Raw genomic sequence first — 27,727 nt, 5'->3', positions numbered from 1 at the left:
TCTCATAGTATGATTATGACCACCCTGTGAGATTTAGTTACAGTTACAAGTTTCTTCTACTGAAAAGCAGAGAATATAATCAAAGGTCACTAAGATGGCTTAACACAGCGCGACTAGGACTTGAGCAAATAGTGTTTAGTCTTAGAAGGAACCTCAGAATAAATTGTTTTTCTTCTTTCTACTGTCTCATCAAGTAATTCCAGACAGCTTTTGACTGTGCGGAAGCTCAACTTTAACACAAACACAAAGGCAAAAGTTTCATCAGTAATGACTTCCACTGCTGTTGCCATGGCATTTATATCAGTATATTTTATGACTCCTCATAACAATGAACAATCACATCCAACATTTATTTCAAAATATTTATTTCCCAGGCAACACACAGGGGAGTGTTTAAATCAGCCACGAAGGGACATGATTTTTAAAATTTGCTTACTCCTAACTACGAATGAGATAAAGAGCAAAAGCTAAAATGGTTTCTGTGGTTATTATGTCCCGGGGTGTCCCGTTCAAATGAACACATCAAATTAACAGAGAACAATTCCTTCTGGTAACTTGGACTGTAAAATAAACAGTCAAAATTCAGCCCGGTCTCTTGTTCTTTCCACTCATTTCCCCCGTGTTATCATGATAGCACAAATGAAATTATCAGAGATCACAGAGCTGCTTATTCATCAGCTTCCAGAGAATTTGAATGACAAAGCCCTGCAACAATGCCTATAACGTATAAAAGCTGCCTAGCAGCAGCAGAGCTTTGGACAGATTCCCACAGAACACAGCAACAAACATGGGCAAGGTATGTAGAGAGTGGAGCAGAAACACTGTCCTGTCTAAACAAATGCGGGAAATCTAATTTCCCTTTTTTTCCTTTCAAGATCATCTTTTATGAGGACAAGAACTTCCAGGGTCGCTCCTATGAGTGCATGAGCGACTGCTCGGACATGACCTCCTACCTGAACAGGTGCTCCTCCTGCAGGGTGGAGAGCGGCTGCTTCATGGTCTACGACCGTCCCAACTTCATGGGAAACCAGTATTTCCTCCGGAGGGGTGAATACTCTGACTACATATCTTTCGGCATGAGCGACTCTATCCGATCCTGCCGTCTCATTCCTCAAGTATGCAACCTTCGAAACATCTTGTCTTATTACATCTATCATAGATTCATATTATAGATGATAGACATTACATATAATACAAGGCATAGCTAGCAATACAGTCAAATGCTTTATTATACTGCAGTGGTAAATAACATTGTAATTATAGTTGAGTGTGCAATAGATTCCATCTGTTAAGATTCCTGTTGTGTGTATCAATTGTAAAATCAAACAGTTAAAGCAACCCAAGTGCAATTACTCAAACATTTGACACAGTTAACAGCGACTATTAGGAGAATCTGATTTTTCCTCATCCCATCAACAGCACAGAGGCACTTACAGGATGAGGATCTATGAGAGGGAGAACTTCCAGGGTCAGAGTCACGAGCTGATGGAAGACTGTGACAACATCCAGGACCGCTACCGCATGTCCGACTGCCAGTCCTGCAACGTCCTGGACGGCCACTGGCTGCTGTATGAGCAGCCTCACTTCAGGGGCAGGATGATGTACCTGAGGCCTGGGGAGTACAGGAGCATGAGAGATGTGGGATTCAGTGGCATGAGGCTCAGCTCTGTCCGGCGCATCATGGATTCCTGTTAAGGCAACTTTGCTTTACTACTGAGAAGAAAATAAAAAAATGAAAATAAAAAAGTGATCAAACCTCACCTCATGGTATCATCATGGTCATCTGTCTGTGCATACAGGGAATCACACATACACCAATTATGTAGAGTTTATACGAAGCTTTTATTGTATGAGCTTTTGTTTCTACACACTCTTTTTTTCCAACAATAAAAGTCACTCTAGAAAAGCTTTAAACACTTATACCCTATTAAAGGTTGGACATCTGTCATTTATTATATCCATTAAAATAAATCGAGAAGAAAATCATGGGGGGAACATTAAAGCCTGAAAAAAGAAAGAAATAAACTTCTAAAAAAATCTTGCCAAGTAAAAAATAAAGTATATTTTAAAATATGAAAATACTATGTGTATCTTTTTAAATGATTTAATGGGCCATTAGTAGAGCTTTATAGCAACTCCTAATGCATAAAAATCATGTTAAACTAAAACAAGAGTCCTGGAAGTGGCTCTGAGCAATTAGTGAGGTCCACATCTGTGGCTAAAGATTCCTGTCTTTATCAAAAGTAAAAACCTTTTTTAAAAAAAATAAAAATTCTTACACCTGAGTGCTTTTGCTCAAACCTTGTGTTTCCACTCTGATATTCTGTTATGAACACTGTTTTGCACACTATTCACGCCAAACATTCCCCTTTTCTGTCAGGTTGCAGCTAAAAGGGCGTAGCTTCACTCTTGCGGGTCTCCTCTGCTACCAACAGTGTGCACTAGGTGTACCATTGACCCGGAGCCCTCTGCCGACGGGTCAGCAAGCTTTATCTCAGTGTCCCATCCAGAGTGTTACTGGCTTACCATGTTATTTGTTGTGTTTCCAAGCTTTCGAGTACGTCCCCTGTCACCAGTGCCAGACAGTTTAGCTAGCCCTCTAATATACACTCATTAACGGTCAAATCCATGGTTTTCAAGCAATTGTTGACCGTTTCTATTCTATTCTCTGCCCAGTATTCTGGAACTGTCCAGTTTTCATCAGCTGGATTAAAGCAGTTCAAGTTAGCCAAAATGTATTTTGAGAAATGACACAAAGTGAACCTTATTGTATTATGTAGGTTTCTTTTATTTTAACATGTAGTGTGAGTGGATTTTTATAAAATGGTGTCAATCAGGTATCAGCTGTAAAAGAATGTTCATGGGAAGTATTTGGATTCACAATATGTTTGATTGCCAAAGAGATAATAGACTACAAGTGGAAAAAGGTATGTAGAAAGACAGACAGACAGACAGACAGACAGACAGACAGACAGACAGACAGACAGACAGACAGACAGACAGACCGACCGACCGACCGACCGACCGACCGACCGACCGACCGACAGACAGACAGACAGACAGACAGATAGACAGAGAGGTAGACAGACAGATAGATAGATAGATAGATAGATAGATAGATAGATAGATAGATAGATAGATAGATAGATAGATAGATAGATCATATCTGAAATGGTAGCAGTTAATATCAAATACAGTTGGTCTTAACTGAATTGACTTAAGGCAACTGTGGGAGTGGTGTTGTGTGCTAACTCAACTTTTGTAGCTCCTGCATTTTTAATAACAGTAAGCAGAAGATTAATAACAGAAGCATAATGTAAATTTTGTTGGTATAAATGTATGTCACAGCACAAAGAATCCCAGCGGATACATTTGCTGCTGTCACAGCCACAGCACAGCTGAACTGCTACTGTTGGCACTGCACTACGTGCATACAGTGGAGGATAATAACCATTTACAGAGCGATTTAACAAACATTATACCCCTGCATGCAGTACTGCTGAGTCAGATATTCAAAACAATAGCTCCATAGATGATTTGACTATCATGAAGGGTATAAAAGTGAGAGTATGGCTGGGCAAAGTACCAGAGCAATCAGGGATAGAACTGGACACCAGGATGGGCAGAGTGAGACACTATTTTTTATGGGCATTTTAAGCAAGTATATTTACATGCCACAACTTGAAATTAATGATACGCTTACTTTTAAATCTATTATTTCCAGATCATCTTCTATGAGGACAAGAACTTCCAGGGTCGCTCCTATGAGACCAGCAGTGACTGTGCAGAGCTGACCTCCTACCTGAGCCGCTGCAACTCCTGCAGGGTGGAGAGCGGCTGCTTCATGGTCTACGAGCGCCCTAACTACATGGGTCACCAAATGCTCGCGAGGAGGGGAGAGTACCCTGACAACCAGCGTCTGATGGGAATGAGCATGAGCGACTGCATCCGCTCATGCCGCATGATCCCCATGGTACCAAGATTTCGCATGATTTGTGATTGTAACTCATTTCTAACTCTAAATGGAACGATGACTCGAAACAGCGTTTTAATTCTAAAGTGATCTTGCCATCTAACAGCACAGAGGTCCATTCAGGATGAGGATCTATGAGAAGGAGAACTTTGGAGGCCAGATGAACGAGCTGATGGAAGACTGTGACAACATTCAAGATCGTTATCGTATCTCTGACTGCCAGTCTGCTCATGTGATGGACGGCCACTGGCTGCTGTACGAGCAGCCTCACTTCAGAGGCAGGATGATGTACCTGAGGCCTGGGGAGTACAGGAGCATGAGAGACATGGGAACGGGCCCCATGGACATGAGGATCGGCTCCATCCGTCGGATCATGGACTCCTGCTAAAAACTTGGGCTTGAGAGAATGTAAACAAAAAATATCAAGAAAGAATAAATAAAAGTATTATTCCAAGTATCACAAAGTCACTCAGACCCATGTTTCTGACAAATGAAAGGCAAAATATGTGTCTGCATATCAGCATCTGGTTAGAGATGATTTTCAGTAACCCCATCACACAGCTGGGGAAAGAAATCTTGATTAAAAGAGCTATTATTACTATTATTATTATTATCATTATTATTATTAGTAGTAGTAGTAGAAGTAGTGGTAGTAGCATGCTCCAAATAATAGAAAAAAACTGGAAATATATTTCCACAAGGAAGATAAACAATTTAGGGCACCAGCATTTATCGTATAAGAATTATATGAATATTTGAAGGCTTTCACACATAATCCAGTGACTAAAATTCTAGCTTTGAGGGTCTCCATTATGTATCAGTGCAGGGATATTATACTCCAGGCACTACTTTACCTTCCTCACTTCAGTGCACTTCAGTAAAAGAGGCAGTGAACATTTATGTATAGATAAAATCTGTTGTTCATAAACACAAGCAGCAAAAATATCAGGACCTGCAGCAGCTAGCAACGTTTAAAAGACTGTCTAGTTGAGGGATTTGCTGCAGCCACAGAGAAGTAATCGTGTCCATCTGACCCAGGCCCTTAGTGAGGTCTACATTAAATACATACTTCATGCTACAAGAGAGAAGCATACAGAAGCACATCTATCCAAGCGCTGGTAGAACTGAATAAGCTAGTGTGGTGTCAATAAACAACTGGTATTTGTGAAAACAATAGTAGGACTTGCAAATCGAAATGTGGTTTGGATACATTTGGCTAAACATAATATTAGTTCATTCTAAACTAAAATATTCATTTTCAGTGGTTGTAGTAATGAGGCCACTGGATCGATCTTTGAGTGAACGACCAGAGGGGTTTAAATATAAATGTTTGCCTTGTTGATTAAGTTGATTAAAACCTTTAATTCTCTAGCAAACCTTTAGGAACAAAGTATTTATTTCCAGACTGATTAAAAAAGCTGAGCCCTTCTGAATAAATCCTTTATTTCTATATTATGATGTTCACATTCAAGGTCACATTTTCAGATTTTATGTTTTGGGATTCATGCCTTTGTTGACTTTTCGTTAGTTCCAGTTCCATAAACATTTCCTCCTTCAGAAAAGGAGACAAAGTCAACACATTCTGAAGATCCAGAGACATTATTAAGAATTACACCGTGGTTTCCCAATAATATACACAGTACATATTTTTATATAATGTAAATCATAAAGTGAACAACAGAGTCTCAACAAAATGATAAAGATTTAGAACTTTTTCCTTTTCAGGAAAGAAGAAGAAAAATGATATCTAAACTGGCAAACATTCTCAATAACCCTTCTTTGCCTTGTCTGAGAACTATCAGTAGCTCCTTCTCTTGCTGCATGGCAAGAGTGTGTGTGTGTGTGTGTGTAAACACACATAAACCTCATTTCTACATTTAGAAAAAGGTACACAAAACAACAAGCATTTGTAGTGTATTAATGTGAGTGTTAAACTAAAAGTAGCAATACAATAAACTCCAGAGCCATTTTCAAAGGAAAATTCTGTACACAGGTTATGACCCCATGAGTGTATGAATAAGCAACTTGAAATTCTATAGGCTTCTATAAAATACTGCCATGTCAGGATTTTGAACAATAGAAGGGCCGCAGTCTTTGTCGTTGACCAGGTATAAATGCACCTGATCCACACTGGCGGGGCATCAAACTGAACTGATCTGCTTGTTTGTTCTCTGAGTGTATCCAGAAACAGCCATCCACCATGGGAAAGGTAGGAAACAGTTCCAAATAGGAGACAAGTTTTATTTTGCCTTCAAATCATTTAACTTGTTTTGCCTTTTTTTTTTTTTTTTTTTTTTACAGATCATCTTCTACGAGGAGAGGAACTTCCAGGGTCGCTCTTATGAGACCAGCAGCGACTGCTCTGAGCTGACCTCCTACCTGAGCAGGTGTCAGTCCTGCCGGGTGGAGAGCGGCTGCTTCATGGTGTACGATAGGCCCAACTTCATGGGAAACCAGTATTTCATGAAGAGGGGAGAGTACGCCGATTCCATGAGCATGATGGGAATGAGTGGTGGCATCAGGTCGTGTCGTATGATTCCCATGGTAGGTCCACACCTGGAAAGGTTTTGAACAGTTTTTCTGTAAAATTCTGGGATTTAAAATGTTGCTTTTTTTATCCACCAAAACAGCACAGAGGCCAGTTCAGGATGAAGATCTATGAGAGGGAGAACTTCAGTGGTCAGATGAACGAGCTGACTGACGACTGTGACAACATCCAGGACCGCTACCGTATGTCTGACTGCCAGTCCTCTCAGGTGATGGACGGCCACTGGCTGCTGTATGAACAGCCTCACTTCAGAGGCAGGATGATGTACCTGAGGCCTGGGGAGTACAGGAGCTTCAGGGACCACGGCATGAGCAGATTTATGAGCATGAGGCGTATCATGGATATGTGCTAAGAATTTGTGGTTTAAATAAAACAATTTCATTTTAGAGTTTGGTGTTATGACTTTTTCCACATGTTTCTTTCTCTATAAAAACAAAGCAAAATGAAGCAAAAATGTAGTCGATAGTCCAAAACAAAAGCTGAGGAACAACAATATACAGTTCTTAGAAAAGAGATTAAGATCTATTAAATATCACGAGTCTCACATCGAGACATTGAAGGACTGCATCCCCCTTTGCTTCAAAATTCAACTGACAAGTAAAGACTTATCATTTCAATATGAATATAAAGTAAGTGATGAGTTGGTGGTGTTTTTTAAATTATTATTTTGTGAAAGGGTGTGCAAAGTGTAGTATTTCTCATTATTCACTGCAATTTTGTGCAAAATCAAATCCACTAATGTATCACGATCAATGTATTTTGAAACTATACATAATTATTGCAGCGATCTACCCTTCCGGTGATCTTCAGTGATGGCTACCAACCTCCACAGAGTTCCCAGCCTCTGACCCGTTAGCAACCAACCTGCTACCCTTTTACCATATCACCTCAGATAAGGCTTAAGAGAAACATCAGATCCTGCTCCTCATTAGGACAGTGTCTTAGGAGTCAGCGTTCCCAGCTGACTTTCATTGCTCATGTCCTCAATGTCCACATTTCCACATCGGTGTCCTCGCTTCTTCCACTGTCTCCAGTGTCCAGATGACTAACTTGATTGGTGGCAAAGCAAAGCGGCACGTTTGTTCAGCACCAAGAGCAACTGCAATCATTTCCAATGTTCAATAACTTCCAATTTTTCATGTCCAGTTATTTTCCATTTCAAAATTCTCTATAATGACGGTGTTTATAGCTCATAGTGTACATGTGTATTTCTCTTTATTTTATTTAATTATTTTCTGTATTTTAAATGCCTGTTAGTGGTATTGTAGTTGTGGTTGTCCCAGGAGGCTCAACAAAATTTCATTATGTTGTGATAATTATGTGACAGTACTTGATACTCTTGATACTACTTACCGCCCACTGCAGTGCTGCCATGGTGCCTGGACGCGTCCCCACTCTAGTGAAGATCCACACTTCCCCAAGCATCTGTTGTCTATGATCCCTCCTTTTTCAAGTGTCCCAATGAATGTCGACCGTCCTCACACTCCATGCTCTTCTGGTACGCGTCCTTGAGGCTGTCTATCCAAGGGAGGACCCTTCATATTCCCTCATACTCTCCTTGCAAGAGCCTTAGATTTCCTACTGTCGCCCTATTGGGCCATGTGGCTACACCTTAGGTCATCTCCAATGTTGGCTAATAGCACCTTATGGTCCACAGTGTCTTCCACTTCATTCACTGTCCAGGGTCTCACTGTGCTACACCTTTAAGCTGTCCATTGAGGGCCTCAAACTATCTTGGGCCCTTGTCTTTACCGTGTCAGATTTATGAAAGTCTTTGAAAACCAAATTTCATTATCTAAACTGCAAAAGTGATAAGGTCCCTATAGTGTCTGTTCCCTCCTTCCCAGTTTTGCTTCATTTCCTCCTTCTCATTGCCAAGTTTGAGACTTTGAGTAAACAATTTCGCAAATTTAAATGTTTACTTCAGATTAAGTCTACAGTGGACAGAAACTTCCCTAATTCTAAAAGAATTGTTGCTGGTTCTCCCTCTTCCCTCTTTCAAAGGTGGATAAATTTTATCTTCCATGGTAATTTCTTTTCATGTCGCTGTGTAAGAAATGAATTAATGCAAATTGAAAATGACATTAAACTCTTTTAGGAGAACCTTATTTTATAAATTAGGATTGTCAGCAAATAGAAGTCACCCTGAAAGATCATGCGTCTCACTCCCAGCTATATATGGAGCTCAATATTGCTGTTCAAAGATGGTAGGGCTCCACACCTGGCACGACCTGGAAGACTGTAGCCATGTCTCTTATCTTCAAGATTTTATTTGAGATTTTATTTTATTTGAGACTTTATCAGGCAGCTGAATTATATCAATAGTGCTATAATGATTAAAGCACTTTAAGTAAATAAGGGCATTGCTGAGATTATTTTGCGGTCTGGAAACAAAGGGAACAACAGAACCTCAGGGGCGGATGTAAGTGTCTGTATCTTGTGTGTATTTGAAAATTATTGTATGCATCTAATTTGCATCTGCTTTCATAAGTCATTATCAGAAACTGGGCCTTTTATACCCAATAACACGCTTTTTTAATTTAAATAGTCTCACAGGACAATTTAAAAAAAGTGTCAAACAGTTTGAAAAACCAAGATGAGCACAGCTGATGTGACTGGCAGCGAGGGCGCTGACCCAGCCAGGTATGAACGGGTGTTAACGGGCACCACTTTCCCACGATATGGGAAAGTCAAGTTTATTACATTGTAAATTAATATCAAATTTGAAACTATGAGATAATAAGGTAATATTAAATACAACTTAAAAAGTTCTAGAAATGTGGAAGCATCCTTACTGCGTGGACTTTACCAACCACTGCGTTCAGAAACCGTGTTGACCAAACGAGTATGAAGAGGGTGACCAGAGATCTGCACAATCTTAAGTGCCGTTTCCTCCCGGCGGTCACTGCGTACTCTTTTCAGTCTGATTGTCAGCCCATCCATTTTGCCTGCCCCTTTGGTCAGTTCATCAGTCCTATTCTTCTCAGTAACCCCTGCATTCCCCCAACACAGCAGCTACACACACTTCATATCACAGACATAGCAAACATTTTCATCATGTAACTATTAAAATTAAAAGATTAAAAGATGCAGTTTCTTCATACAGTACAAGGTGCAGACTCAATTGGTTCATCAGTGATAAAATATGATGAGTCCCTGTCATCATATTATTAAAAGCAACATCCAGACATTTGTATGCATTTAGTCTTTCTACTGTTACCCCTTTAATCTTCATTGCCTCAGGTTCCCTCTGATTGGGTGTTCACAAATATCAAAACTGCTTTAGGATGTGTGGAAATGCCAAAGTTATTGTATACAGTTGATCTTTGTGAGGGGGTTAGACCAAACCACTGTTAGGCAAGTGAAAGGGGGACAGGAATTGTACAACAAATGAACTGCATTATTTTGTGTCTATATGTATACACATAAGCACATATAGATATATTTGCAGGTTACTCTTGCAAAACCATTTTTAGAAAATTATGTCATATTAGTACAGTATTATTCAGGTTTATGTATACACAGAAAAGCTGTATGATGTGTATGTTTCTGGATCTTGGTTGTACAGTGGCACTGTGCAGGAGCTGACACAGGAGAGGCAGACTGTCAGCTGGTTGCAGTCATGTGAGAATTGTCAGGACAGTTAGGGTAGGGCCAAACCATAGTATCTGTTTATAGGGGTGTTATCTTACAATCTACAATGATGACTTTACTTTAAAACTGACCTCCCAAAACCAGTGTTAATGTAATACATTTATGTGACGGTTTTCATAATATATTATAATAGAATACAATATAATATAATATAATGAAATATATCTGCTGCTGGCTAAAGGACCAACAACCCTAGAACCCATTATGTCACTCTGCATACATGCATAATATATTTCCATGTAAAGCTGCACACAGGCAGGCGTGCTCATATCTAAGACCTTATTTATTTATATTCAAAATTCCCTGTGATGTATGAAGAGACTATTGGTGAAAGATCTCATTGTTTTGTGACCGATGGAAAAATCCATTCTAAAGTCTTCCTGCGGATCCAGTCACATGGATGTGTGACATGCCCCTCGGTGTTCTATAGGCCTCTATAACATGTTGCTGGGTCAGGAATTTACACAATGGAACTCACAGATTCTTTGGATTTAGTCAGGTATAAAAGTAACAGTTAAAACAGGACCAGCACCAGTGCACAGCTACTGACACCACCAAGATGACCATGGGCAAGGTGGATAAACTCAGCAGCTGATAGGCTCAGCATCTGAATGACAGATTACAATCAAAGTTACTACTGAGCTTTAACCAATCTTTCCTCTAATTTTTCTATTTGCAGATCATCTTCTACGAGGACAGGAACTTCCAGGGTCGCTCCTATGAGACCAGCAGTGACTGTTCTGATATGACCTCCTACCTGAGCAGGTGTCAGTCCTGCCGGGTGGAGAGTGGCTGTGTCATGGTCTATGAGCGCCCCAACTTCATGGGAAACCAGTATTTCATGAAGAGGGGAGAGTACGCCGATTCCATGAGCATGATGGGAATGAGTGGTGGCATCAGGTCTTGTCGTATGATTCCCATGGTAGGTCCACACCTGGAAAGGTTTTGAACAGTTTTTCTGTAAAATTCTGGGATTTAAAATGTTGCTTTTTTTATCCACCAAAACAGCACAGAGGCCAGTTCAGGATGAAGATCTATGAGAGGGAGAACTTCAGTGGTCAGATGAACGAGCTGACTGACGACTGTGACAACATCCAGGACCGCTACCGTATGTCTGACTGCCAGTCCTCTCAGGTGATGGACGGCCACTGGCTGCTGTATGAGCAGCCCCACTTCAGAGGCAGGATGATGTACCTGAGGCCTGGGGAGTACAGGAGCTTCAGGGACCACGGCATGAGCAGATTTATGAGCATGAGGCGCATCATGGATATGTGCTAAGAATTTGTGGTTTAAATAAAACAATTTCATTTTAGAGTTTGGTGTTATGACTTTTTCCACATGTTTCTTTCTCTATAAAAACAAAGCAAAATGAAGCAAAAATGTAGTTGATAGTCCAAAACAAAAGCTGAGGAACAACAATATACAGTTCTTAGAAAAGAGATTAAGATCTATTAAATATCACGAGTCTCACATCGAGACATTGAAGGACTGCATCCCCCTTTGCTTCAAAATTCAACTGACAAGTAAAGACTTATCATTTCAATATGAATATAAAGTAAGTGATGAGTTGGTGGTGTTTTTTAAATTATTATTTTGTGAAAGGGTGTGCAAAGTGTAGTATTTCTCATTATTCACTGCAATTTTGTGCAAAATCAAATCCACTAATGTATCACGATCAATGTATTTTGAAACTATACATAATTATTGCAGCGATCTACCCTTCCGGTGATCTTCAGTGATGGCTACCAACCTCCACAGAGTTCCCAGCCTCTGACCCGTTAGCAACCAACCTGCTACCCTTTTACCATATCACCTCAGATAAGGCTTAAGAGAAACATCAGATCCTGCTCCTCATTAGGACAGTGTCTTAGGAGTCAGCGTTCCCAGCTGACTTTCATTGCTCATGTCCTCAATGTCCACATTTCCACATCGGTGTCCTCGCTTCTTCCACTGTCTCCAGTGTCCAGATGACTAACTTGATTGGTGGCAAAGCAAAGCGGCACGTTTGTTCAGCACCAAGAGCAACTGCAATCATTTCCAATGTTCAATAACTTCCAATTTTTCATGTCCAGTTATTTTCCATTTCAAAATTCTCTATAATGACGGTGTTTATAGCTCATAGTGTACATGTGTATTTCTCTTTATTTTATTTAATTATTTTCTGTATTTTAAATGCCTGTTAGTGGTATTGTAGTTGTGGTTGTCCCAGGAGGCTCAACAAAATTTCATTATGTTGTGATAATTATGTGACAGTACTTGATACTCTTGATACTACTTACCGCCCACTGCAGTGCTGCCATGGTGCCTGGACGCGTCCCCACTCTAGTGAAGATCCACACTTCCCCAAGCATCTGTTGTCTATGATCCCTCCTTTTTCAAGTGTCCCAATGAATGTCGACCGTCCTCACACTCCATGCTCTTCTGGTACGCGTCCTTGAGGCTGTCTATCCAAGGGAGGACCCTTCATATTCCCTCATACTCTCCTTGCAAGAGCCTTAGATTTCCTACTGTCGCCCTATTGGGCCATGTGGCTACACCTTAGGTCATCTCCAATGTTGGCTAATAGCACCTTATGGTCCACAGTGTCTTCCACTTCATTCACTGTCCAGGGTCTCACTGTGCTACACCTTTAAGCTGTCCATTGAGGGCCTCAAACTATCTTGGGCCCTTGTCTTTACCGTGTCAGATTTATGAAAGTCTTTGAAAACCAAATTTCATTATCTAAACTGCAAAAGTGATAAGGTCCCTATAGTGTCTGTTCCCTCCTTCCCAGTTTTGCTTCATTTCCTCCTTCTCATTGCCAAGTTTGAGACTTTGAGTAAACAATTTCGCAAATTTAAATGTTTACTTCAGATTAAGTCTACAGTGGACAGAAACTTCCCTAATTCTAAAAGAATTGTTGCTGGTTCTCCCTCTTCCCTCTTTCAAAGGTGGATAAATTTTATCTTCCATGGTAATTTCTTTTCATGTCGCTGTGTAAGAAATGAATTAATGCAAATTGAAAATGACATTAAACTCTTTTAGGAGAACCTTATTTTATAAATTAGGATTGTCAGCAAATAGAAGTCACCCTGAAAGATCATGCGTCTCACTCCCAGCTATATATGGAGCTCAATATTGCTGTTCAAAGATGGTAGGGCTCCACACCTGGCACGACCTGGAAGACTGTAGCCATGTCTCTTATCTTCAAGATTTTATTTGAGATTTTATTTTATTTGAGACTTTATCAGGCAGCTGAATTATATCAATAGTGCTATAATGATTAAAGCACTTTAAGTAAATAAGGGCATTGCTGAGATTATTTTGCGGTCTGGAAACAAAGGGAACAACAGAACCTCAGGGGCGGATGTAAGTGTCTGTATCTTGTGTGTATTTGAAAATTATTGTATGCATCTAATTTGCATCTGCTTTCATAAGTCATTATCAGAAACTGGGCCTTTTATACCCAATAACACGCTTTTTTAATTTAAATAGTCTCACAGGACAATTTAAAAAAAGTGTCAAACAGTTTGAAAAACCAAGATGAGCACAGCTGATGTGACTGGCAGCGAGGGCGCTGACCCAGCCAGGTATGAACGGGTGTTAACGGGCACCACTTTCCCACGATATGGGAAAGTCAAGTTTATTACATTGTAAATTAATATCAAATTTGAAACTATGAGATAATAAGGTAATATTAAATACAACTTAAAAAGTTCTAGAAATGTGGAAGCATCCTTACTGCGTGGACTTTACCAACCACTGCGTTCAGAAACCGTGTTGACCAAACGAGTATGAAGAGGGTGACCAGAGATCTGCACAATCTTAAGTGCCGTTTCCTCCCGGCGGTCACTGCGTACTCTTTTCAGTCTGATTGTCAGCCCATCCATTTTGCCTGCCCCTTTGGTCAGTTCATCAGTCCTATTCTTCTCAGTAACCCCTGCATTCCCCCAACACAGCAGCTACACACACTTCATATCACAGACATAGCAAACATTTTCATCATGTAACTATTAAAATTAAAAGATTAAAAGATGCAGTTTCTTCATACAGTACAAGGTGCAGACTCAATTGGTTCATCAGTGATAAAATATGATGAGTCCCTGTCATCATATTATTAAAAGCAACATCCAGACATTTGTATGCATTTAGTCTTTCTACTGTTACCCCTTTAATCTTCATTGCCTCAGGTTCCCTCTGATTGGGTGTTCACAAATATCAAAACTGCTTTAGGATGTGTGGAAATGCCAAAGTTATTGTATACAGTTGATCTTTGTGAGGGGGTTAGACCAAACCACTGTTAGGCAAGTGAAAGGGGGACAGGAATTGTACAACAAATGAACTGCATTATTTTGTATCTATATGTATACACATAAGCACATATAGATATATTTGCAGGTTACTCTTGCAAAACCATTTTTAGAAAATTATGTCATATTAGTACAGTATTATTCAGGTTTATGTATACACAGAAAAGCTGTATGATGTGTATGTTTCTGGATCTTGGTTGTACAGTGGCACTGTGCAGGAGCTGACACAGGAGAGGCAGACTGTCAGCTGGTTGCAGTCATGTGAGAATTGTCAGGACAGTTAGGGTAGGGCCAAACCATAGTATCTGTTTATAGGGGTGTTATCTTACAATCTACAATGATGACTTTACTTTAAAACTGACCTCCCAAAACCAGTGTTAATGTAATACATTTATGTGATGGTTTTCATAATATATTATAATAGAATACAATATAATATAATATAATGAAATATATCTGCTGCTGGCTAAAGGACCAACAACCCTAGAACCCATTATGTCACTCTGCATACATGCATAATATATTTCCATGTAAAGCTGCACACAGGCAGGCGTGCTCATATCTAAGACCTTATTTATTTATATTCAAAATTCCCTGTGATGTATGAAGAGACTATTGGTGAAAGATCTCATTGTTTTGTGACCAATGGAAAAATCCATTCTAAAGTCTTCCTGCGGATCCAGTCACATGGATGTGTGACATGCCCCTCGGTGTTCTATAGGCCTCTATAACATGTTGCTGGGTCAGGAATTTACACAATGGAACTCACAGATTCTTTGGATTTAGTCAGGTATAAAAGTAACAGTTAAAACAGGACCAGCACCAGTGCACAGCTACTGACACCGCCAAAATGACCATGGGCAAGGTGGATAAACTCAGCAGCTGATAGGCTCAGCATCTGAATGACAGATTACAATCAAAGTTACTACTGAGCTTTAACCAATCTTTCCTCTAATTTTTCTATTTGCAGATCATCTTCTACGAGGACAGGAACTTCCAGGGTCGCTCTTATGAGACCAGCAGTGACTGTTCTGATATGACCTCCTACCTGAGCAGGTGTCAGTCCTGCCGGGTGGAGAGTGGCTGTGTCATGGTCTATGAGCGCCCCAACTTCATGGGAAACCAGTATTTTATGAGAAGGGGCGAGTATGCCGATTACATGAGCATGATGGGAATGAGAGACTGCATTAGGTCTTGCCGTATGATTCCCATGGTATGTGTCCATGTGTTTGAATGCAACACTCACACACGGCGTGCGGTGTACAGCCTTATATCCTGACTAAGAACCTATCTTAATATAAAGACATTTTCTGTGTTCATCACAAACAGCACAGAGGACAATTCAGAATGAAGATCTATGAGAGGGAGAACTTTGGAGGTCAGATGCACGAGCTGATGGAAGACTGCGGCAACATCCAGGACCGCTACCGTATGTCTGACTGCCAGTCCTGCCAGGTGCTGGACGGCCACTGGCTGCTGTATGAACAGCCCCAGTACCGAGGCAGCATGGTCTACCTGAGGCCTGGGGAGTACAGGAGCTTCAGGGACCTGGGCGTGAGCAGCAATAGATTCATGAGCATGAGGCGCATCATGGATATGTAAACAATGTCAAGTTAAGAAGACAATAAAAAAATTGTAACTAATTCTTTTGTTGTGTCAGTAAGTGTTCATGACTGGGAACCCTATTGTGTTGAACTCTTCTGTAAAATGTGTTGTGTCACATTTCAGCTGGGTTCAACTTTATTTTTCTCTTATCACCTCTTTTATCAAGCGTATCACTTTTGACAAAGTGTCAAAAGCAACATTAAAGGTTATGGGTCATGTTGTTCCAGTGCAGAGAGAAATTGTCTGTGAGAACAGGCTGAAGGAAATGAGTTAATACAACCAGCTTGGAGGGCAAACAATTTTCTAATTTAGCAAATTTAATTTCAAGTAATTAAACTAAATAAATGATTTAATGTAATGTTAAGCCACAACATATTCCGCTTTGACAGATACTAAAGCAGTAACAAAATGGTTAGTTGAGTTAAACTTCTAAAATGTTATTAGATGATTGATGAGGCAATGAACTAATTTTTAGTTAAACAAAATCTACTTGTTATATTACGTGTGAAGAAAGGGCGACTTTGATATGTTGTTTAGGGCACCATCTGCTGGATGGGGCACCACCTGATTGGGGGGCACATTAAAGAGATACATAATATTACAAAAAAATGTTTTCTAACTCACCATTCTTAGTATTCTGACTTAAAAATAAGAAAATAAACAAATTTGTAAAGCACAACAAACAAGAGGTTTCACATGTTTATCTTTCTCATTTAATGGTAGTTTTAGTGCTCATTTATCTGTAAGTGTATTGAATAAAAAATTTAGATTTATTAATGAGCTTTTGGTTCAAATTGTTTCAGTAATCTTACTGGTTTATATCAGAGTTATAATGTAGTGTTGTTCAATTCAATTCAGAGTCGACGTTTTGTAATGATCTGGTCCAAGGTTTTAATGTTAACAAAATTGAAACCCTGTAAACTATACTGGAAAAGAGGTTGTTAAAAGTCAACAAACTGTGTATCAATAGCTCAAGACAAATTGTTATTTTTAAGATCTGAAACCAGAAACATGATGATGTTTTTTACATTCTTGTTTGGATGTTTTCTACACATTTAAGCTAACTGAGTTATTTGAGCCCCCAACTTTGATGTTGATATAGTTGGACAGATTTCAACAGATTAAGACTTCTATGATAAATAACTCCTTAATAAGGCATTGTGGAAATAAACAAGTTTTACAACAGTGGTTATAATCACGTGTTGTTCTAAGACCAAAAAAAAAGTATCTTTGGAAGAACTGAAAATAGCAAATGTTGCACTATGAAGTTTGGTGTTATGTGTGTTATCCGAGATTAACATGATAACTCAACAGTGAACAGAAAAAAAATATCTGCTTCAAGTAAAAGAGATACAGTAGAAATGGTAGCATCAAATATACACTATACAAAAGTAAAAAATATATTTCAGACCCTCTTAAATTGTCACTATTGCTTATAGTGATGCCTCATATCAAATTAAGTCCACAATCAGTATTTAAGAGAAATTTGCAGCTTAAGGATAAAGTCCTGACTGAAATGTCATATCAACAAGTATTCAAACTCTTTTTCTGTCACATTCATGTAGGTCATTCAAGTGCCGTTTTATTGGTTCAGCTTTGAGACATTTCTAAATCATCATAAGACTCCAGATTTGTTATAACAAAGAAATTGGACCTGATTTTTAAAGAACACATCTGTCTAAATGAGAGCTTACAGCTCCTAGTGCATATCAAAGCAAAAAAGAAATCCTTGATGGCAAAAGAACTGTCTTAAGACCTCAGAGACAGAACTGTATCAAGACAGATCGGGACAGGGCCAGAAAAAAGAATTCTGATTCATTTATTGTTTCCAGCAGCTCAGTGGTCTCCATCATTCTCATATGACAGAAGTTTGGGTCAATCAGGACTCTTCTTACAACTGGACATCTGAACAAACTGAACACTTATGACACTTTTTTGTTTGAATTGTTTGTTGTCCTTTCTCTACTGGTAGCAAGTGGTTTTCTAAAGACTGTGAGGTACCTGGTCCCTGGGGGAAAAAAACACAAAACAAAACAAACAAAACAAAACAACACAGAAAAACACAACCCTTTGCATTATATAGGTTTCAATAGTAAGTTGCTGACTTAGGGGTTCTCTGAGAGGGGCCACTGACTGATTGGTCTGTTATAAAAGGAAGGAGGTAAGTCAACAGGTTGTGCAGTCATAAGAGCAAACGCATCTGCAGCCATTCTAAGCAACACCGGCATGAACATGAGGGGCAAGGTAGCAGGAAAAAAATATTTTATATTAGACTTGTCTTTGGATGGTATTACAATATAGAATTGTTTTTTTGCTGTTTTTTTCTAATCTAACCAGTACAATTATTTTTAGATCATCTTCTACGAGGAGAGGAACTTCCAGGGTCGCTCCTATGAGTGCATGAGCGACTGCTCTGACATGTCCTCCTACCTGAGCAGGTGTCAGTCCTGCAAGGTGGAGAGCGGCTGCTTCATGGTCTATGAGCGCCCCAACTTCATGGGAAACCAGCATTTCATGAAGAGGGGTGATTATGCCGACAACATGAGCATGATGGGAATGAGAGACTGCATCAGGTCATGCCGTATGATCCCCATGGTATGTGTACAATAACATCTGTTTAATGAAGATATAAAGGAAGTGGATGATTTTCCTATTAATTTTATTTAAACCAAAACAACAGCACAGAGGCCAGTTCAGGATGAAGATCTACGAGAGGGAGAACTTCAGTGGTCAGATGAACGAGCTCATGGACGACTGCGAAAACATCCAGGACCGCTACCGCATGTCTGACTGCCAGTCCTCCCAGGTGCTGGACGGCCACTGGCTGCTGTATGAGCAGCCTCACTTCAGAGGCAGGATGATGTACCTGAGGCCTGGGGAGTACAGGAGCTTCAGGGACCAGGGCATGAGCACCAATAAGTTCATGAGCATGAGGCGCATCATTGACCCCTGCTCCTAAATTGTCACTCAATGTATAGCATCCTCCTAAATAAAGTCGTTCTTGCAATAACTTTGGTGTTTTGTAAAGTTGACTCAAGTGGAATATGGAGAACAACATAACAGAATCATTCAACAAAAAAATTTATACTCAAGCATAAACTTCATATACTCACAATTAGGGCACCATTAGATTAAAAATATTCAGTAACGATCTAAATATATTTTAATCAGATAATAGTTCGATAAAATTAGATAAAGCCTGAATGCCCATGGGCTTCACCTGTTGTAAAGATTAGCAACCGGAAGTGGAGGTCTACCACTATATGATAAACATATGGAAATATAAAATGTCTTGTTTTTCAATTAGCTACATTACCATAACAATGGTTTTACTTTTTAAATGCACTTCAGAAATGTGAATAATTTTTTTTTTAAATGGCTTACATGTTCCAGTCCATTAATCAGATTTTTCTTGGAGAATTTATGCTCAGAGTAAGAACCAAATTTCCTGAGAGCGAAGGTTATAGAGCCCTATATCCAAATTGGCTACCATCAGCCAAGTTGAAAATTGACTTTTTTATTTTTTTGGTCCACAGTGCTGCATAGAACATGGTTTCTGAGGCTATTTTCGAGAAGAAATTCATAAATGAAGTAGATTTAGATTGGAGTTCCTTTTTCTATCGATTGATTGAGCTCCTACAAGATGAGAAACATGATTTCAAAAACAAGAAAGGCAATCAATGTTGCAAGGGGGACGTCTGCTGTGAAGTAGAGCCTCCAGTGCTAGTGATCTCATTAAGAAAGCATGTTGAAGACAGAGCAGACAGTTCATCACCTACAGGTATGCATGAAGGATTTTTGAAGCTGTGCCCTTTGACATCTCAGCACCGACGATGAGGTTGCTACAGTCTGGCCTGGTCCCCTCATTAGAGTTATGCATTACAGGGCTGGCAACCATAGTGGACCTTGCAGAGGGAACGAGAATGATACAACTTGAGTCAGCTCTTGAAAGTAGGAGCACTTTTCACTTTACAGTGTAGATGGGTCAATGTGCAAGACTGTGAAGAGGAAGTTGTTAGAGCTCTTCAAGCAAGACTGAGCAGTCAGCGTGGAGAGTCAACAGATTCAGAGGGAAAGTGCTTTAGTTAATAGAAAAAACAATTGGTAATAAAAAGAATTCCAAGTAAAAGAATCTTTTGTCTCCCTGCTTCCATTGGTTTCATCCAAGACATCAATGAGCTATGTGTAAATTGTAATTTTACAGTCCATAACTTGATAGCTCTGCTCAGTCTGACCAAAGCTTTCATTTGAGCTTAATATTTTGAAAATTTGACAGTTAAAGAGCCACAAATTGGTGACCATCTTGAATTTGTTCAAAAATGCATCAAATCAATAGCTCTGGCCCAAATAGTCTCAAAAATAGGAGCCATTTTGGATCTAGGGCTCTTACAAAATTTCCCCATATTTTGTGAGGGGCATCAGCTATCTTTATAGATGGCAAAATGGAATCAAGAGAAAAATTAAACTTCACTCTCAATTGTCACCACAGCCACGGACGACCCAAATACTTTGCCTTTCTACTGCCGCACCCCATGTTTGTATATACTGTAGTTTGTATTTCTATAATTTTCTTACATGTTATGTTTTTCACATACAGATATGTGAAAGAATGGCTCAATGGGTTATTCAGTAGCACTGTTGAAAATTGATCATTTTACTTTATACACCAGGTACCTTTAATTTCCTTTCATATTACATGTACATACTGTATAACAAGTTCTTAAGGTGGGTGAGAAGTGCAATACAATATAACATTCACAAAACACTTTTACAAAATTTGAGACAAACTTAGAATTTAAGAACTACTTTTTTTACATTTTACGAAACCAAATTCCAAAAACAAAACAAATTTATATTTAAAAACAAATTACAAAAGGTGATCAACTTTTACAGGATTGATTAGGCGCCAGGCTGATTCCACATTTCCTCTACTTGAACCGCTACTCAGTCTTTGCCCCTACGTGTTGTCACTGAGAAGCTGCCATTTACCCAACCAACAAAAGTCTCAAGGCTGTTGCCCTCCTTTTGGACGATAGCAATAAGTATTTCTGTTGGACAACTCTGGATGAGATTAAATAACTCTGTTGAGCGTGGGTATTTGCATAGCTGGCAGCGCATCAAATATTTAGCATCTCTGAAGTTTGGCATCATGCTCCGTCTCAATGTATTTATTCCCTGATAATGATCTGCTTAGAGGCCATAGAAACAGAGTCCACAGGAGGAAGCTGAGGAGATGGGATTGAACTTCAAGGAATTGCAGAGAAATTAAAAATGATTGGGTAAACTCAAATAGCCCTCCCTAATCCATGTAGGAGAGCATGTGATGAGTCAGCTGACTTCCTAGGCTTTGCATCATTAGGAGCGATATTTTTTTCTGAATTGGAGGACTGACCATAACAACTACTAACTTCCAAACCAATCGCAAATTCATGAATATTCGATTATCTTTTTTCTTCCCAGCACAGACATGCTGAGACAGTCTCTACCATCCTGGGGACAGGAAGGGGAGGGGTGAGGGGGCACTGGAGGTTGTCAGTGAGTACAAGTAGGGACAGTTTTTAACAACCTGCTTAGGTTTTCTTCTAACACAGCAGAAATCCTCAGAAAGTACCATCAAAGACAGTAACTTCTCATTAAATGAAACTCTTTTGGCGGCAACAAAGATCCTCAAACATCCTCAACATATTCTATTATACCTTTAACAACCTTTTCATTTATTTTCTGGTTTCATTCCATCACTCGGTGAAACAAGAATTGCCTGTTGAACATGGTCAACGTCTGCTCTAAGCTGAACAGCCTGTTCCAAGTCGCACCATCTTCTGTGATCAACTGATAGTTTGTGTCAGTGTCTCCCCTCTGGCTGGAGGAAAAGCCCCCTTTGTCCTCAGGGCTGTCCAGCTACTCAACTCTGAACCCCGAAGCACTTCAGCACTTTACAAACATACAACACTAAACACTTTCATAACCCTACAATAAAGTAAAAGTCAGCTCACTTTAAACCAAAACCCCTTGCTGTAATATATTTTGTTATATTATTCATACAGAATGATGCTACATCATACACCGCCCCATCATTACTTCATAGATGTGAAAAGGTCAAATTGTGTAAATAATAATTATCTTTAATATCACACATTAAGTATAGTTCATAAAGAGTTAAATGACTTACAGAACCATACACTAGCCAATTCATAGAGTATAAGCTACATGAAGTGAATAGCTCCTGTTATAATAATGTTAAATAGATATGACAACCTAAGAAAAAAATGAAACAAAACAAAAGAAAAAAAACCCTTTGTGTCACCTGGTCAAAAGGATACATTTTCTAAAGTCTTGCTGGGCCCAGTCATGTGATCACATAATACAAATCTGCACAGAGCTGTAAACCTTGTTGCTGCATCAGGGGTTTCAATAATGGGGGGCACTGGTTGTATGGGAATAGTTTAGCTATAAAAGCAAGGGTTAAATCCAACAGGACAGCAGTGCAGCAGTAGCAACACAGCAGCAGCTCACCTACAAGAATGACCACCACTGATATGAGCATGGGCAAGGTAAGCTTGGGATTTTAAACACAAATTAAAATATATATTTCCAATGATGTCATTGCATCTTGCTGAAAAACGATGTCCAAACTACTATCCGTTGTGATGAATGATTTTTAGATCATCTTCTACGAGGAGAGGAACTTCCAGGGTCGCTCCTATGAGTGCATGAGCGACTGCTCTGACATGTCCTCCTACCTGAGCAGGTGTCAGTCCTGCAGGGTGGAGAGCGGCTGCTTCATGGTCTATGAGCGCCCCAACTTCATGGGAAACCAGTATTTCCTGAGGAGAGGGGAATACTCTGACTACATGAGCATGATGGGAATGAGTGCTGGCATCAGGTCTTGTCGCATGATTCCCATGGTAGGTTCATATCTATGAAAGATAATAATTATTTAAATAAGATTCTGAAATCTTTAATCTAAATTTTATTTTAAAACAAAACAGCACAGAGGCCAGTTCAGGATGAAGATCTATGAGAGGGAGAACTTCAGTGGTCAGATGAACGAGCTGACTGACGACTGTGACAACATCCAGGACCGCTACCGTATGTCTGACTGCCAGTCCTCCCAGGTGCTGGACGGCCACTGGCTGCTGTATGAGCAGCCTCACTTCAGAGGCAGGATGATGTACCTGAGGCCTGGGGAGTACAGGAGCTTCAGGGACCAGGGCATGAGTGGCATGAGGATCATGAGCATGAGGCGCATCATGGATATGTGCTGATTTAAAAAAAAAAAAATAAACAGATAAATAAATGACAGCAACAGTGTTCTCCTTCACTTTAACATACATAGAAACACAATGGGTACGAGATTGTCAAAGATGTGAGTTAAGAGAAAGTGCTTTTCTTAAGCTCCCTGGATCCAGTACATTATATAAATGAAAGTAAGATCTTGTCAACAGAAATTTAAATTAATTCTATAATATTTGTATGTTCAGAACAAATCAACCCAATGACAGACTGGTGAGAAGATAATGTAACGTTTGTCCTTTGATCAGAATGATAAAATAATTTAAAGTGAAAGAATCAACCCACAACAATCTGCAGAAAAGTTACAACTTTTGATTAGTAACTTTCACTTATTCACTGTATATAGAATCTAAAATTTATTCTTTACATTTCTAAGGGACAAAACTACTGATTAAAATTAGAATATCCACATCAGATTGGAGTGGACATCAACAAATCGCAGTCACAGTATGTCTGAGCAAACATGGCTGTTGTCTACTGAAATGTAGAGACTAAACAGGAAGAGTTCTACAAGTTTATCACACTAGTTTTCCCTGAAGGATGACGTCAATAATCTGCGCGTTCAACAATGAACCCAGATGCAGGAAAAACAGACAAGCTAAGCCAAATGTCACGAAAAACAATGAAAAATAAATTCTAGGAACTTCAACATGAGAAGACTAATAGCAAGAAAAAGTCAAGAAGATGGTGTTAGAAGTAGATACATCAATAGAGTCATTAAGACCAAGTCTGAAGTTCATACAAAAAAGTAAGATCACAACATAAATACATGAGCAAATGGAACAGACACAGTGCCACAAGGAAAGCAGAATAGGTGGGTTCAATCAGAACTGCTATGATGAAACATCAAATTGGGGTCTGATAATCCTCTTCCAACTATGATTTAAGGAGAGCATCTGTGCTTCGGAACCACCATGTTTGCGACTGGATCCATTGTGCAGAGTGCAGAGTTAGTTGAATCAAATTCATAGTTAGTTGAACCAAACTGACACAGAGTTACACTAAACTGGCTTTGTAAAATAACAAAAAAAAAAGAGCTTTACTCATCTAAGGGTGGATAAACTCAAGGTTTTCACTAAAGCTGCTGTCTGAGGTGTTGGTCTCCAGGACTCTGGCCAGCTACCAGACAGGCAATAGAAAGAAGAGAAAAGAGAGGAAAAACAAACAAACAGAAAAGAAAACGATATCAAAAACATTGAATTGAATTGAAAACAAATTTCCCTGTGGATCCACCAACCTGTTTTGTACAATGATACTTGTGAACATCATTCAACAGTACATGATGGTGATAATAAACAAATTCAGACCCCAGCAACACTGAAAACAAGCAACCACAATCAACAAAATCTGCCTTCAAGCCACCTGGTCAACCTTTCACAAGTGTGACACTGCAGCAAAAGTTTATCTCTATGATTGCTTTGTATGCAGATCTGTAACTGTAGGTATGGTCTGTAATATGCATATGCTTAACTTTGCCACCTGGTGTTCTGAATTTTAAGACTGGGACACTGTAGCTCAACCACGCTGAACAAAGGCAAAGGACCACAAGCAGCACAGAAAGACAGAGAACTCAATGACGCCTGCTAGACAGAACAGACATAAGGGCCAGCCAGTCCATGGACACCCACAATCCCATCCGCAGGGCAGAACAGCAAAGGACCGCCAAGGTCCACGCAGCAAAAGGCACCAACATCAGACAATGTGGGACAACACACACACACACACACACGGAATCAGGACACCCCGGGTTCCAGGCATCTGAACGAGAGGCCCCAAAAATCCAAGAGCCTGTATCCCTGCCCCAGGGCCCACACCACCAGCCCCAGGGCCCACCATACATCAGAGTGACCAAAGCACCCACAAACCACACCCCCAGCCTACAACCCGCAAGACACAACATGCGGCCTGCACAGTTTGGAGGGGGGCAATACTAGAGAGCCTTGAGAGACATCCTGCACATTCTTACAGTAGGCAGAAGACACAAGTAACCCCAGTTTGATCCCCATTCCATACAATTATAGGATTAGGGTCCTTTTTTAGATGTGGAGAAGGAACTTGCTCTGAACTGCAGCTCATCCTCTGCGGGTCCGGTCAGCAATGGCTTGGAGAAGCTCAGGCACCCCTGTCCAAACAGTTTGTTGAATAAAAGGAACCCCACAGGAGAGTTACGCTCTCAGATAACTTTGAAGAAGGAACCAGATCTTAATGAGACTCAAGGCTTTTTTATGATCTTCTTGAGGAAAGACCAGGTGAGCATGTAGTTGAACATAGTTGGTTTGTGGCACCATTTATGTCCTTGTCAATGTCTCTCAATGTCAATGAGTTGACAATTCCATTACTAGGTGATTAATCACAGAAGTTATAGAAGTTTCATGTGAAGTAAGACAATTTATTTTGTAGTATATCGTGATTTGTCCTGTCAAGTGTAACTGTATGTGCTAAAATCTTTTCTATATCTGAAAACAAAACCATTAAGATTTAACAAATCACATCATTTATATTGGTTATTAAAGCCAGTGCACTCAAAAAGCCCAATATAGAAACCTATGATTGGTAAACAAGGTCTCTGTTATTCAGCAGTAAAGACAATGCATTAGAACAGGGCCTCTTCTCGCAAATGCAACCGCCGCAAAACACAAACTGTTGAAGGTCTTTCTGAATTGAACTATGCCAGGGGGGCCTCTGCTCCATGTTGCTCAGTCAGGAGTTTGAACAATGGGGTCATGTATGCACTGGCTGCACAGCCAGATATAAAAGCAGCAAGGCACCACCAAGAAACTGTGCAGTCATTATAAGCCAAAACCGTTGTAACTGTCGCCATGACCATGGGGAAGGTTAGTAATATTGTTGTGCATGACTCAGTGCTTTTTGTTTTTAATAATAACAATAATAATAGTTATTATTTAATTATTGTTTACTTTTTCAAATGTGAGTTGGTTTTTAATCAAACCTGTTTACTTTCTTTTGTTCCTCAGATCATCTTCTATGAGGACAGGAACTTCCAGGGTCGTTCCTATGAGACCAGCAGCGATTGTGCTGACATGTCCTCCTACCTGAGCAGGTGTCACTCTTGCAGGGTGGAGAGCGGCTGCTTCATGGTCTACGATCGCACTAACTACATGGGAAACCAGTTCTTTGTCAGGAGGGGAGAGTACTCTGACTATCAGCATATGGGCATGAGTGACTGCATCAGGTCTTGTCGCATGATCCCCATGGTAACCCAGTGCTTCCAGTTAATTTAGCAATATACCTAATGTTGAAAAATGTAAGGGAAAAAGTGAACTCGGATTTTTTTAAGTCTTGTTATCTAATTCCATTTCACAGCACAGAGGCCAGTTCAGGATGAAGATCTATGAGAGGGAGAACTTCAGTGGTCAGATGAACGAGCTGACTGACGACTGTGACAACATGCAGGACCGCTACCGTATGTCTGATTGCATGTCCTGCCAGGTGATGGACGGCCACTGGCTGCTGTATGAGCAGCCCCACTTCAGAGGCAGGATGATGTACCTGAGGCCTGGGGAGTACAAGAACTTCAGAGATCTGGGCATCAATGGCATGAGGATCCAGAGCATGAGGCGCATCATGGATTCCTGTTATTAGAGCTCTATCACATTGTACAAACCCAAGGTTTTAAATAAAGAATGATTCTCTTTTAATCAATTCCTCTTCCAATTATTAGCCTGAAATATTGGCTTATAATATATGTATATATGTATATACCCACTCACCAGCCGCTTTATCAGGTACACCTTGGTAGTTAATTTTTCATGGTATATGTTACTGAAGCTCTTTTACCCATATTGATATGACAGCATCACACAGTTGCTGTAGATTTATCAGCTGCACATGTATGCTCTCTGCTTCCACCACATCCTATAGATTGAGATCTGGTGACGGGGAGGCCATTGAAGAACAGTGAACTAATTTTCATGTTCCACAAATCAGTTTGTGATGATCTGAGCTTTGTAACTTGGTGCATTATCATTGGAATATGGGTCCATTGTGGTCATAGACAGATGGACATGGTCAAGTAGGCTACAATGTATATATGATTCTCAAATGGTTCTAAGGAGCCCAAAGTGTGCCAAGAAAATATCGCCCACACATTACACAACCACCATCACCCGCCTGAACCATTGATACAAGGCACGTTGAAGCCATCTTACATGCTGTTTATGCCAAATTCTGACCAGACCGTCTGAATGTCCCAGCGTATACTGAGACCTCTTCAGACCAAGCTTTTCCAATCTACTTTTGTCAAATTTTGGTGAGTCTGTGTGAATTATAGCCTCATTTCCTGTTCTTAGCTGACAGGAGGGACACCTGGTGTGGTCTTTTACCGCTGCAGCTCATCTTCTTCCT

General features: G+C 39.9%; 8 protein-coding genes across 8 annotated transcripts; all 8 read left to right on the top strand.

The window, feature by feature from the left end:
• The first annotated feature begins 751 nt into the window (after nucleotides 1-751).
• LOC101079575 (gamma-crystallin M3-like) lies at nucleotides 752-1,760 on the top strand. Its single transcript, XM_003961639.2, has 3 exons — nucleotides 752-796; nucleotides 876-1,115; nucleotides 1,420-1,760. The coding sequence occupies exons 1-3, from the start codon at nucleotides 788-790 to the stop codon at nucleotides 1,693-1,695; spliced, it is 525 nt and encodes a 174-aa protein (XP_003961688.2). The 5' UTR covers nucleotides 752-787; the 3' UTR covers nucleotides 1,696-1,760.
• Nucleotides 1,761-3,594: 1,834 nt separating this feature from the next.
• On the top strand, nucleotides 3,595-4,430 carry LOC115250974 (gamma-crystallin M3-like). Its single transcript, XM_029841433.1, has 3 exons — nucleotides 3,595-3,627; nucleotides 3,725-3,973; nucleotides 4,080-4,430. Exons 1-3 carry the CDS (start codon nucleotides 3,619-3,621, stop codon nucleotides 4,359-4,361), a joined length of 540 nt encoding a protein of 179 aa, XP_029697293.1. The 5' UTR covers nucleotides 3,595-3,618; the 3' UTR covers nucleotides 4,362-4,430.
• A 1,677-nt stretch (nucleotides 4,431-6,107) lies between these two features.
• On the top strand, nucleotides 6,108-6,908 carry LOC101079805 (gamma-crystallin M3-like). The gene is made up of 3 exons (XM_003961640.2): nucleotides 6,108-6,182; nucleotides 6,275-6,517; nucleotides 6,604-6,908. The coding sequence occupies exons 1-3, from the start codon at nucleotides 6,174-6,176 to the stop codon at nucleotides 6,871-6,873; spliced, it is 522 nt and encodes a 173-aa protein (XP_003961689.1). The 5' UTR covers nucleotides 6,108-6,173; the 3' UTR covers nucleotides 6,874-6,908.
• A 3,722-nt stretch (nucleotides 6,909-10,630) lies between these two features.
• LOC101068209 (gamma-crystallin M3-like) lies at nucleotides 10,631-11,488 on the top strand. Its single transcript, XM_003979330.3, has 3 exons — nucleotides 10,631-10,749; nucleotides 10,855-11,097; nucleotides 11,184-11,488. The coding sequence occupies exons 1-3, from the start codon at nucleotides 10,735-10,737 to the stop codon at nucleotides 11,451-11,453; spliced, it is 528 nt and encodes a 175-aa protein (XP_003979379.3). The 5' UTR covers nucleotides 10,631-10,734; the 3' UTR covers nucleotides 11,454-11,488.
• A 3,725-nt stretch (nucleotides 11,489-15,213) lies between these two features.
• LOC101080030 (gamma-crystallin M3-like) lies at nucleotides 15,214-16,107 on the top strand. Its single transcript, XM_003961641.2, has 3 exons — nucleotides 15,214-15,329; nucleotides 15,435-15,677; nucleotides 15,794-16,107. The coding sequence occupies exons 1-3, from the start codon at nucleotides 15,315-15,317 to the stop codon at nucleotides 16,064-16,066; spliced, it is 531 nt and encodes a 176-aa protein (XP_003961690.1). The 5' UTR covers nucleotides 15,214-15,314; the 3' UTR covers nucleotides 16,067-16,107.
• A 2,113-nt stretch (nucleotides 16,108-18,220) lies between these two features.
• Nucleotides 18,221-19,079, top strand: LOC101075213 (gamma-crystallin M3-like). Its single transcript, XM_011607630.2, has 3 exons — nucleotides 18,221-18,313; nucleotides 18,422-18,664; nucleotides 18,750-19,079. Exons 1-3 carry the CDS (start codon nucleotides 18,296-18,298, stop codon nucleotides 19,026-19,028), a joined length of 540 nt encoding a protein of 179 aa, XP_011605932.2. The 5' UTR covers nucleotides 18,221-18,295; the 3' UTR covers nucleotides 19,029-19,079.
• A 3,383-nt stretch (nucleotides 19,080-22,462) lies between these two features.
• Nucleotides 22,463-23,367, top strand: LOC101075434 (gamma-crystallin M3-like). The gene is made up of 3 exons (XM_011607637.2): nucleotides 22,463-22,620; nucleotides 22,732-22,974; nucleotides 23,059-23,367. Exons 1-3 carry the CDS (start codon nucleotides 22,591-22,593, stop codon nucleotides 23,332-23,334), a joined length of 549 nt encoding a protein of 182 aa, XP_011605939.2. The 5' UTR covers nucleotides 22,463-22,590; the 3' UTR covers nucleotides 23,335-23,367.
• Nucleotides 23,368-26,112: 2,745 nt separating this feature from the next.
• LOC101061022 (gamma-crystallin M3-like) lies at nucleotides 26,113-27,022 on the top strand. Its single transcript, XM_003961642.3, has 3 exons — nucleotides 26,113-26,196; nucleotides 26,338-26,577; nucleotides 26,687-27,022. The coding sequence occupies exons 1-3, from the start codon at nucleotides 26,182-26,184 to the stop codon at nucleotides 26,963-26,965; spliced, it is 534 nt and encodes a 177-aa protein (XP_003961691.1). The 5' UTR covers nucleotides 26,113-26,181; the 3' UTR covers nucleotides 26,966-27,022.
• The last annotated feature ends 705 nt before the right edge of the window (nucleotides 27,023-27,727 follow it).

Source organism: Takifugu rubripes, chromosome 1 (assembly GCF_901000725.2).
Source record: "Takifugu rubripes chromosome 1, fTakRub1.2, whole genome shotgun sequence".
In the NCBI taxonomy this organism is placed as follows: domain Eukaryota; kingdom Metazoa; phylum Chordata; class Actinopteri; order Tetraodontiformes; family Tetraodontidae; genus Takifugu; species Takifugu rubripes.
The sequence above is the reverse complement of the archived record's forward strand: the minus strand, read 5'-3'. Positions and strand labels throughout refer to the sequence as shown.

Bases quoted from the DNA above. Each gene is read 5' to 3' on its own strand.
- LOC101075213 (XM_011607630.2), top strand. The intron at 18,665-18,749 runs GTATGTGTACAA...CCAAAACAACAG, and splicing joins CATGCCGTATGATCCCCATG to CACAGAGGCCAGTTCAGGAT.
- LOC101079805 (XM_003961640.2), top strand. The intron at 6,518-6,603 runs GTAGGTCCACAC...CCACCAAAACAG, and splicing joins CGTGTCGTATGATTCCCATG to CACAGAGGCCAGTTCAGGAT.
- LOC101068209 (XM_003979330.3), top strand. The intron at 11,098-11,183 runs GTAGGTCCACAC...CCACCAAAACAG, and splicing joins CTTGTCGTATGATTCCCATG to CACAGAGGCCAGTTCAGGAT.
- LOC101061022 (XM_003961642.3), top strand. The intron at 26,578-26,686 runs GTAACCCAGTGC...TCCATTTCACAG, and splicing joins CTTGTCGCATGATCCCCATG to CACAGAGGCCAGTTCAGGAT.
- LOC101079575 (XM_003961639.2), top strand. The intron at 1,116-1,419 runs GTATGCAACCTT...TCCCATCAACAG, and splicing joins CCTGCCGTCTCATTCCTCAA to CACAGAGGCACTTACAGGAT.
- LOC101080030 (XM_003961641.2), top strand. The intron at 15,678-15,793 runs GTATGTGTCCAT...CATCACAAACAG, and splicing joins CTTGCCGTATGATTCCCATG to CACAGAGGACAATTCAGAAT.
- LOC115250974 (XM_029841433.1), top strand. The intron at 3,974-4,079 runs GTACCAAGATTT...GCCATCTAACAG, and splicing joins CATGCCGCATGATCCCCATG to CACAGAGGTCCATTCAGGAT.
- LOC101075434 (XM_011607637.2), top strand. From the start codon at position 22,591: ATGACCACCACTGATATGAGCATGGGCAAG. The intron at 22,621-22,731 runs GTAAGCTTGGGA...AATGATTTTTAG, and splicing joins CTGATATGAGCATGGGCAAG to ATCATCTTCTACGAGGAGAG. The intron at 22,975-23,058 runs GTAGGTTCATAT...AAAACAAAACAG, and splicing joins CTTGTCGCATGATTCCCATG to CACAGAGGCCAGTTCAGGAT.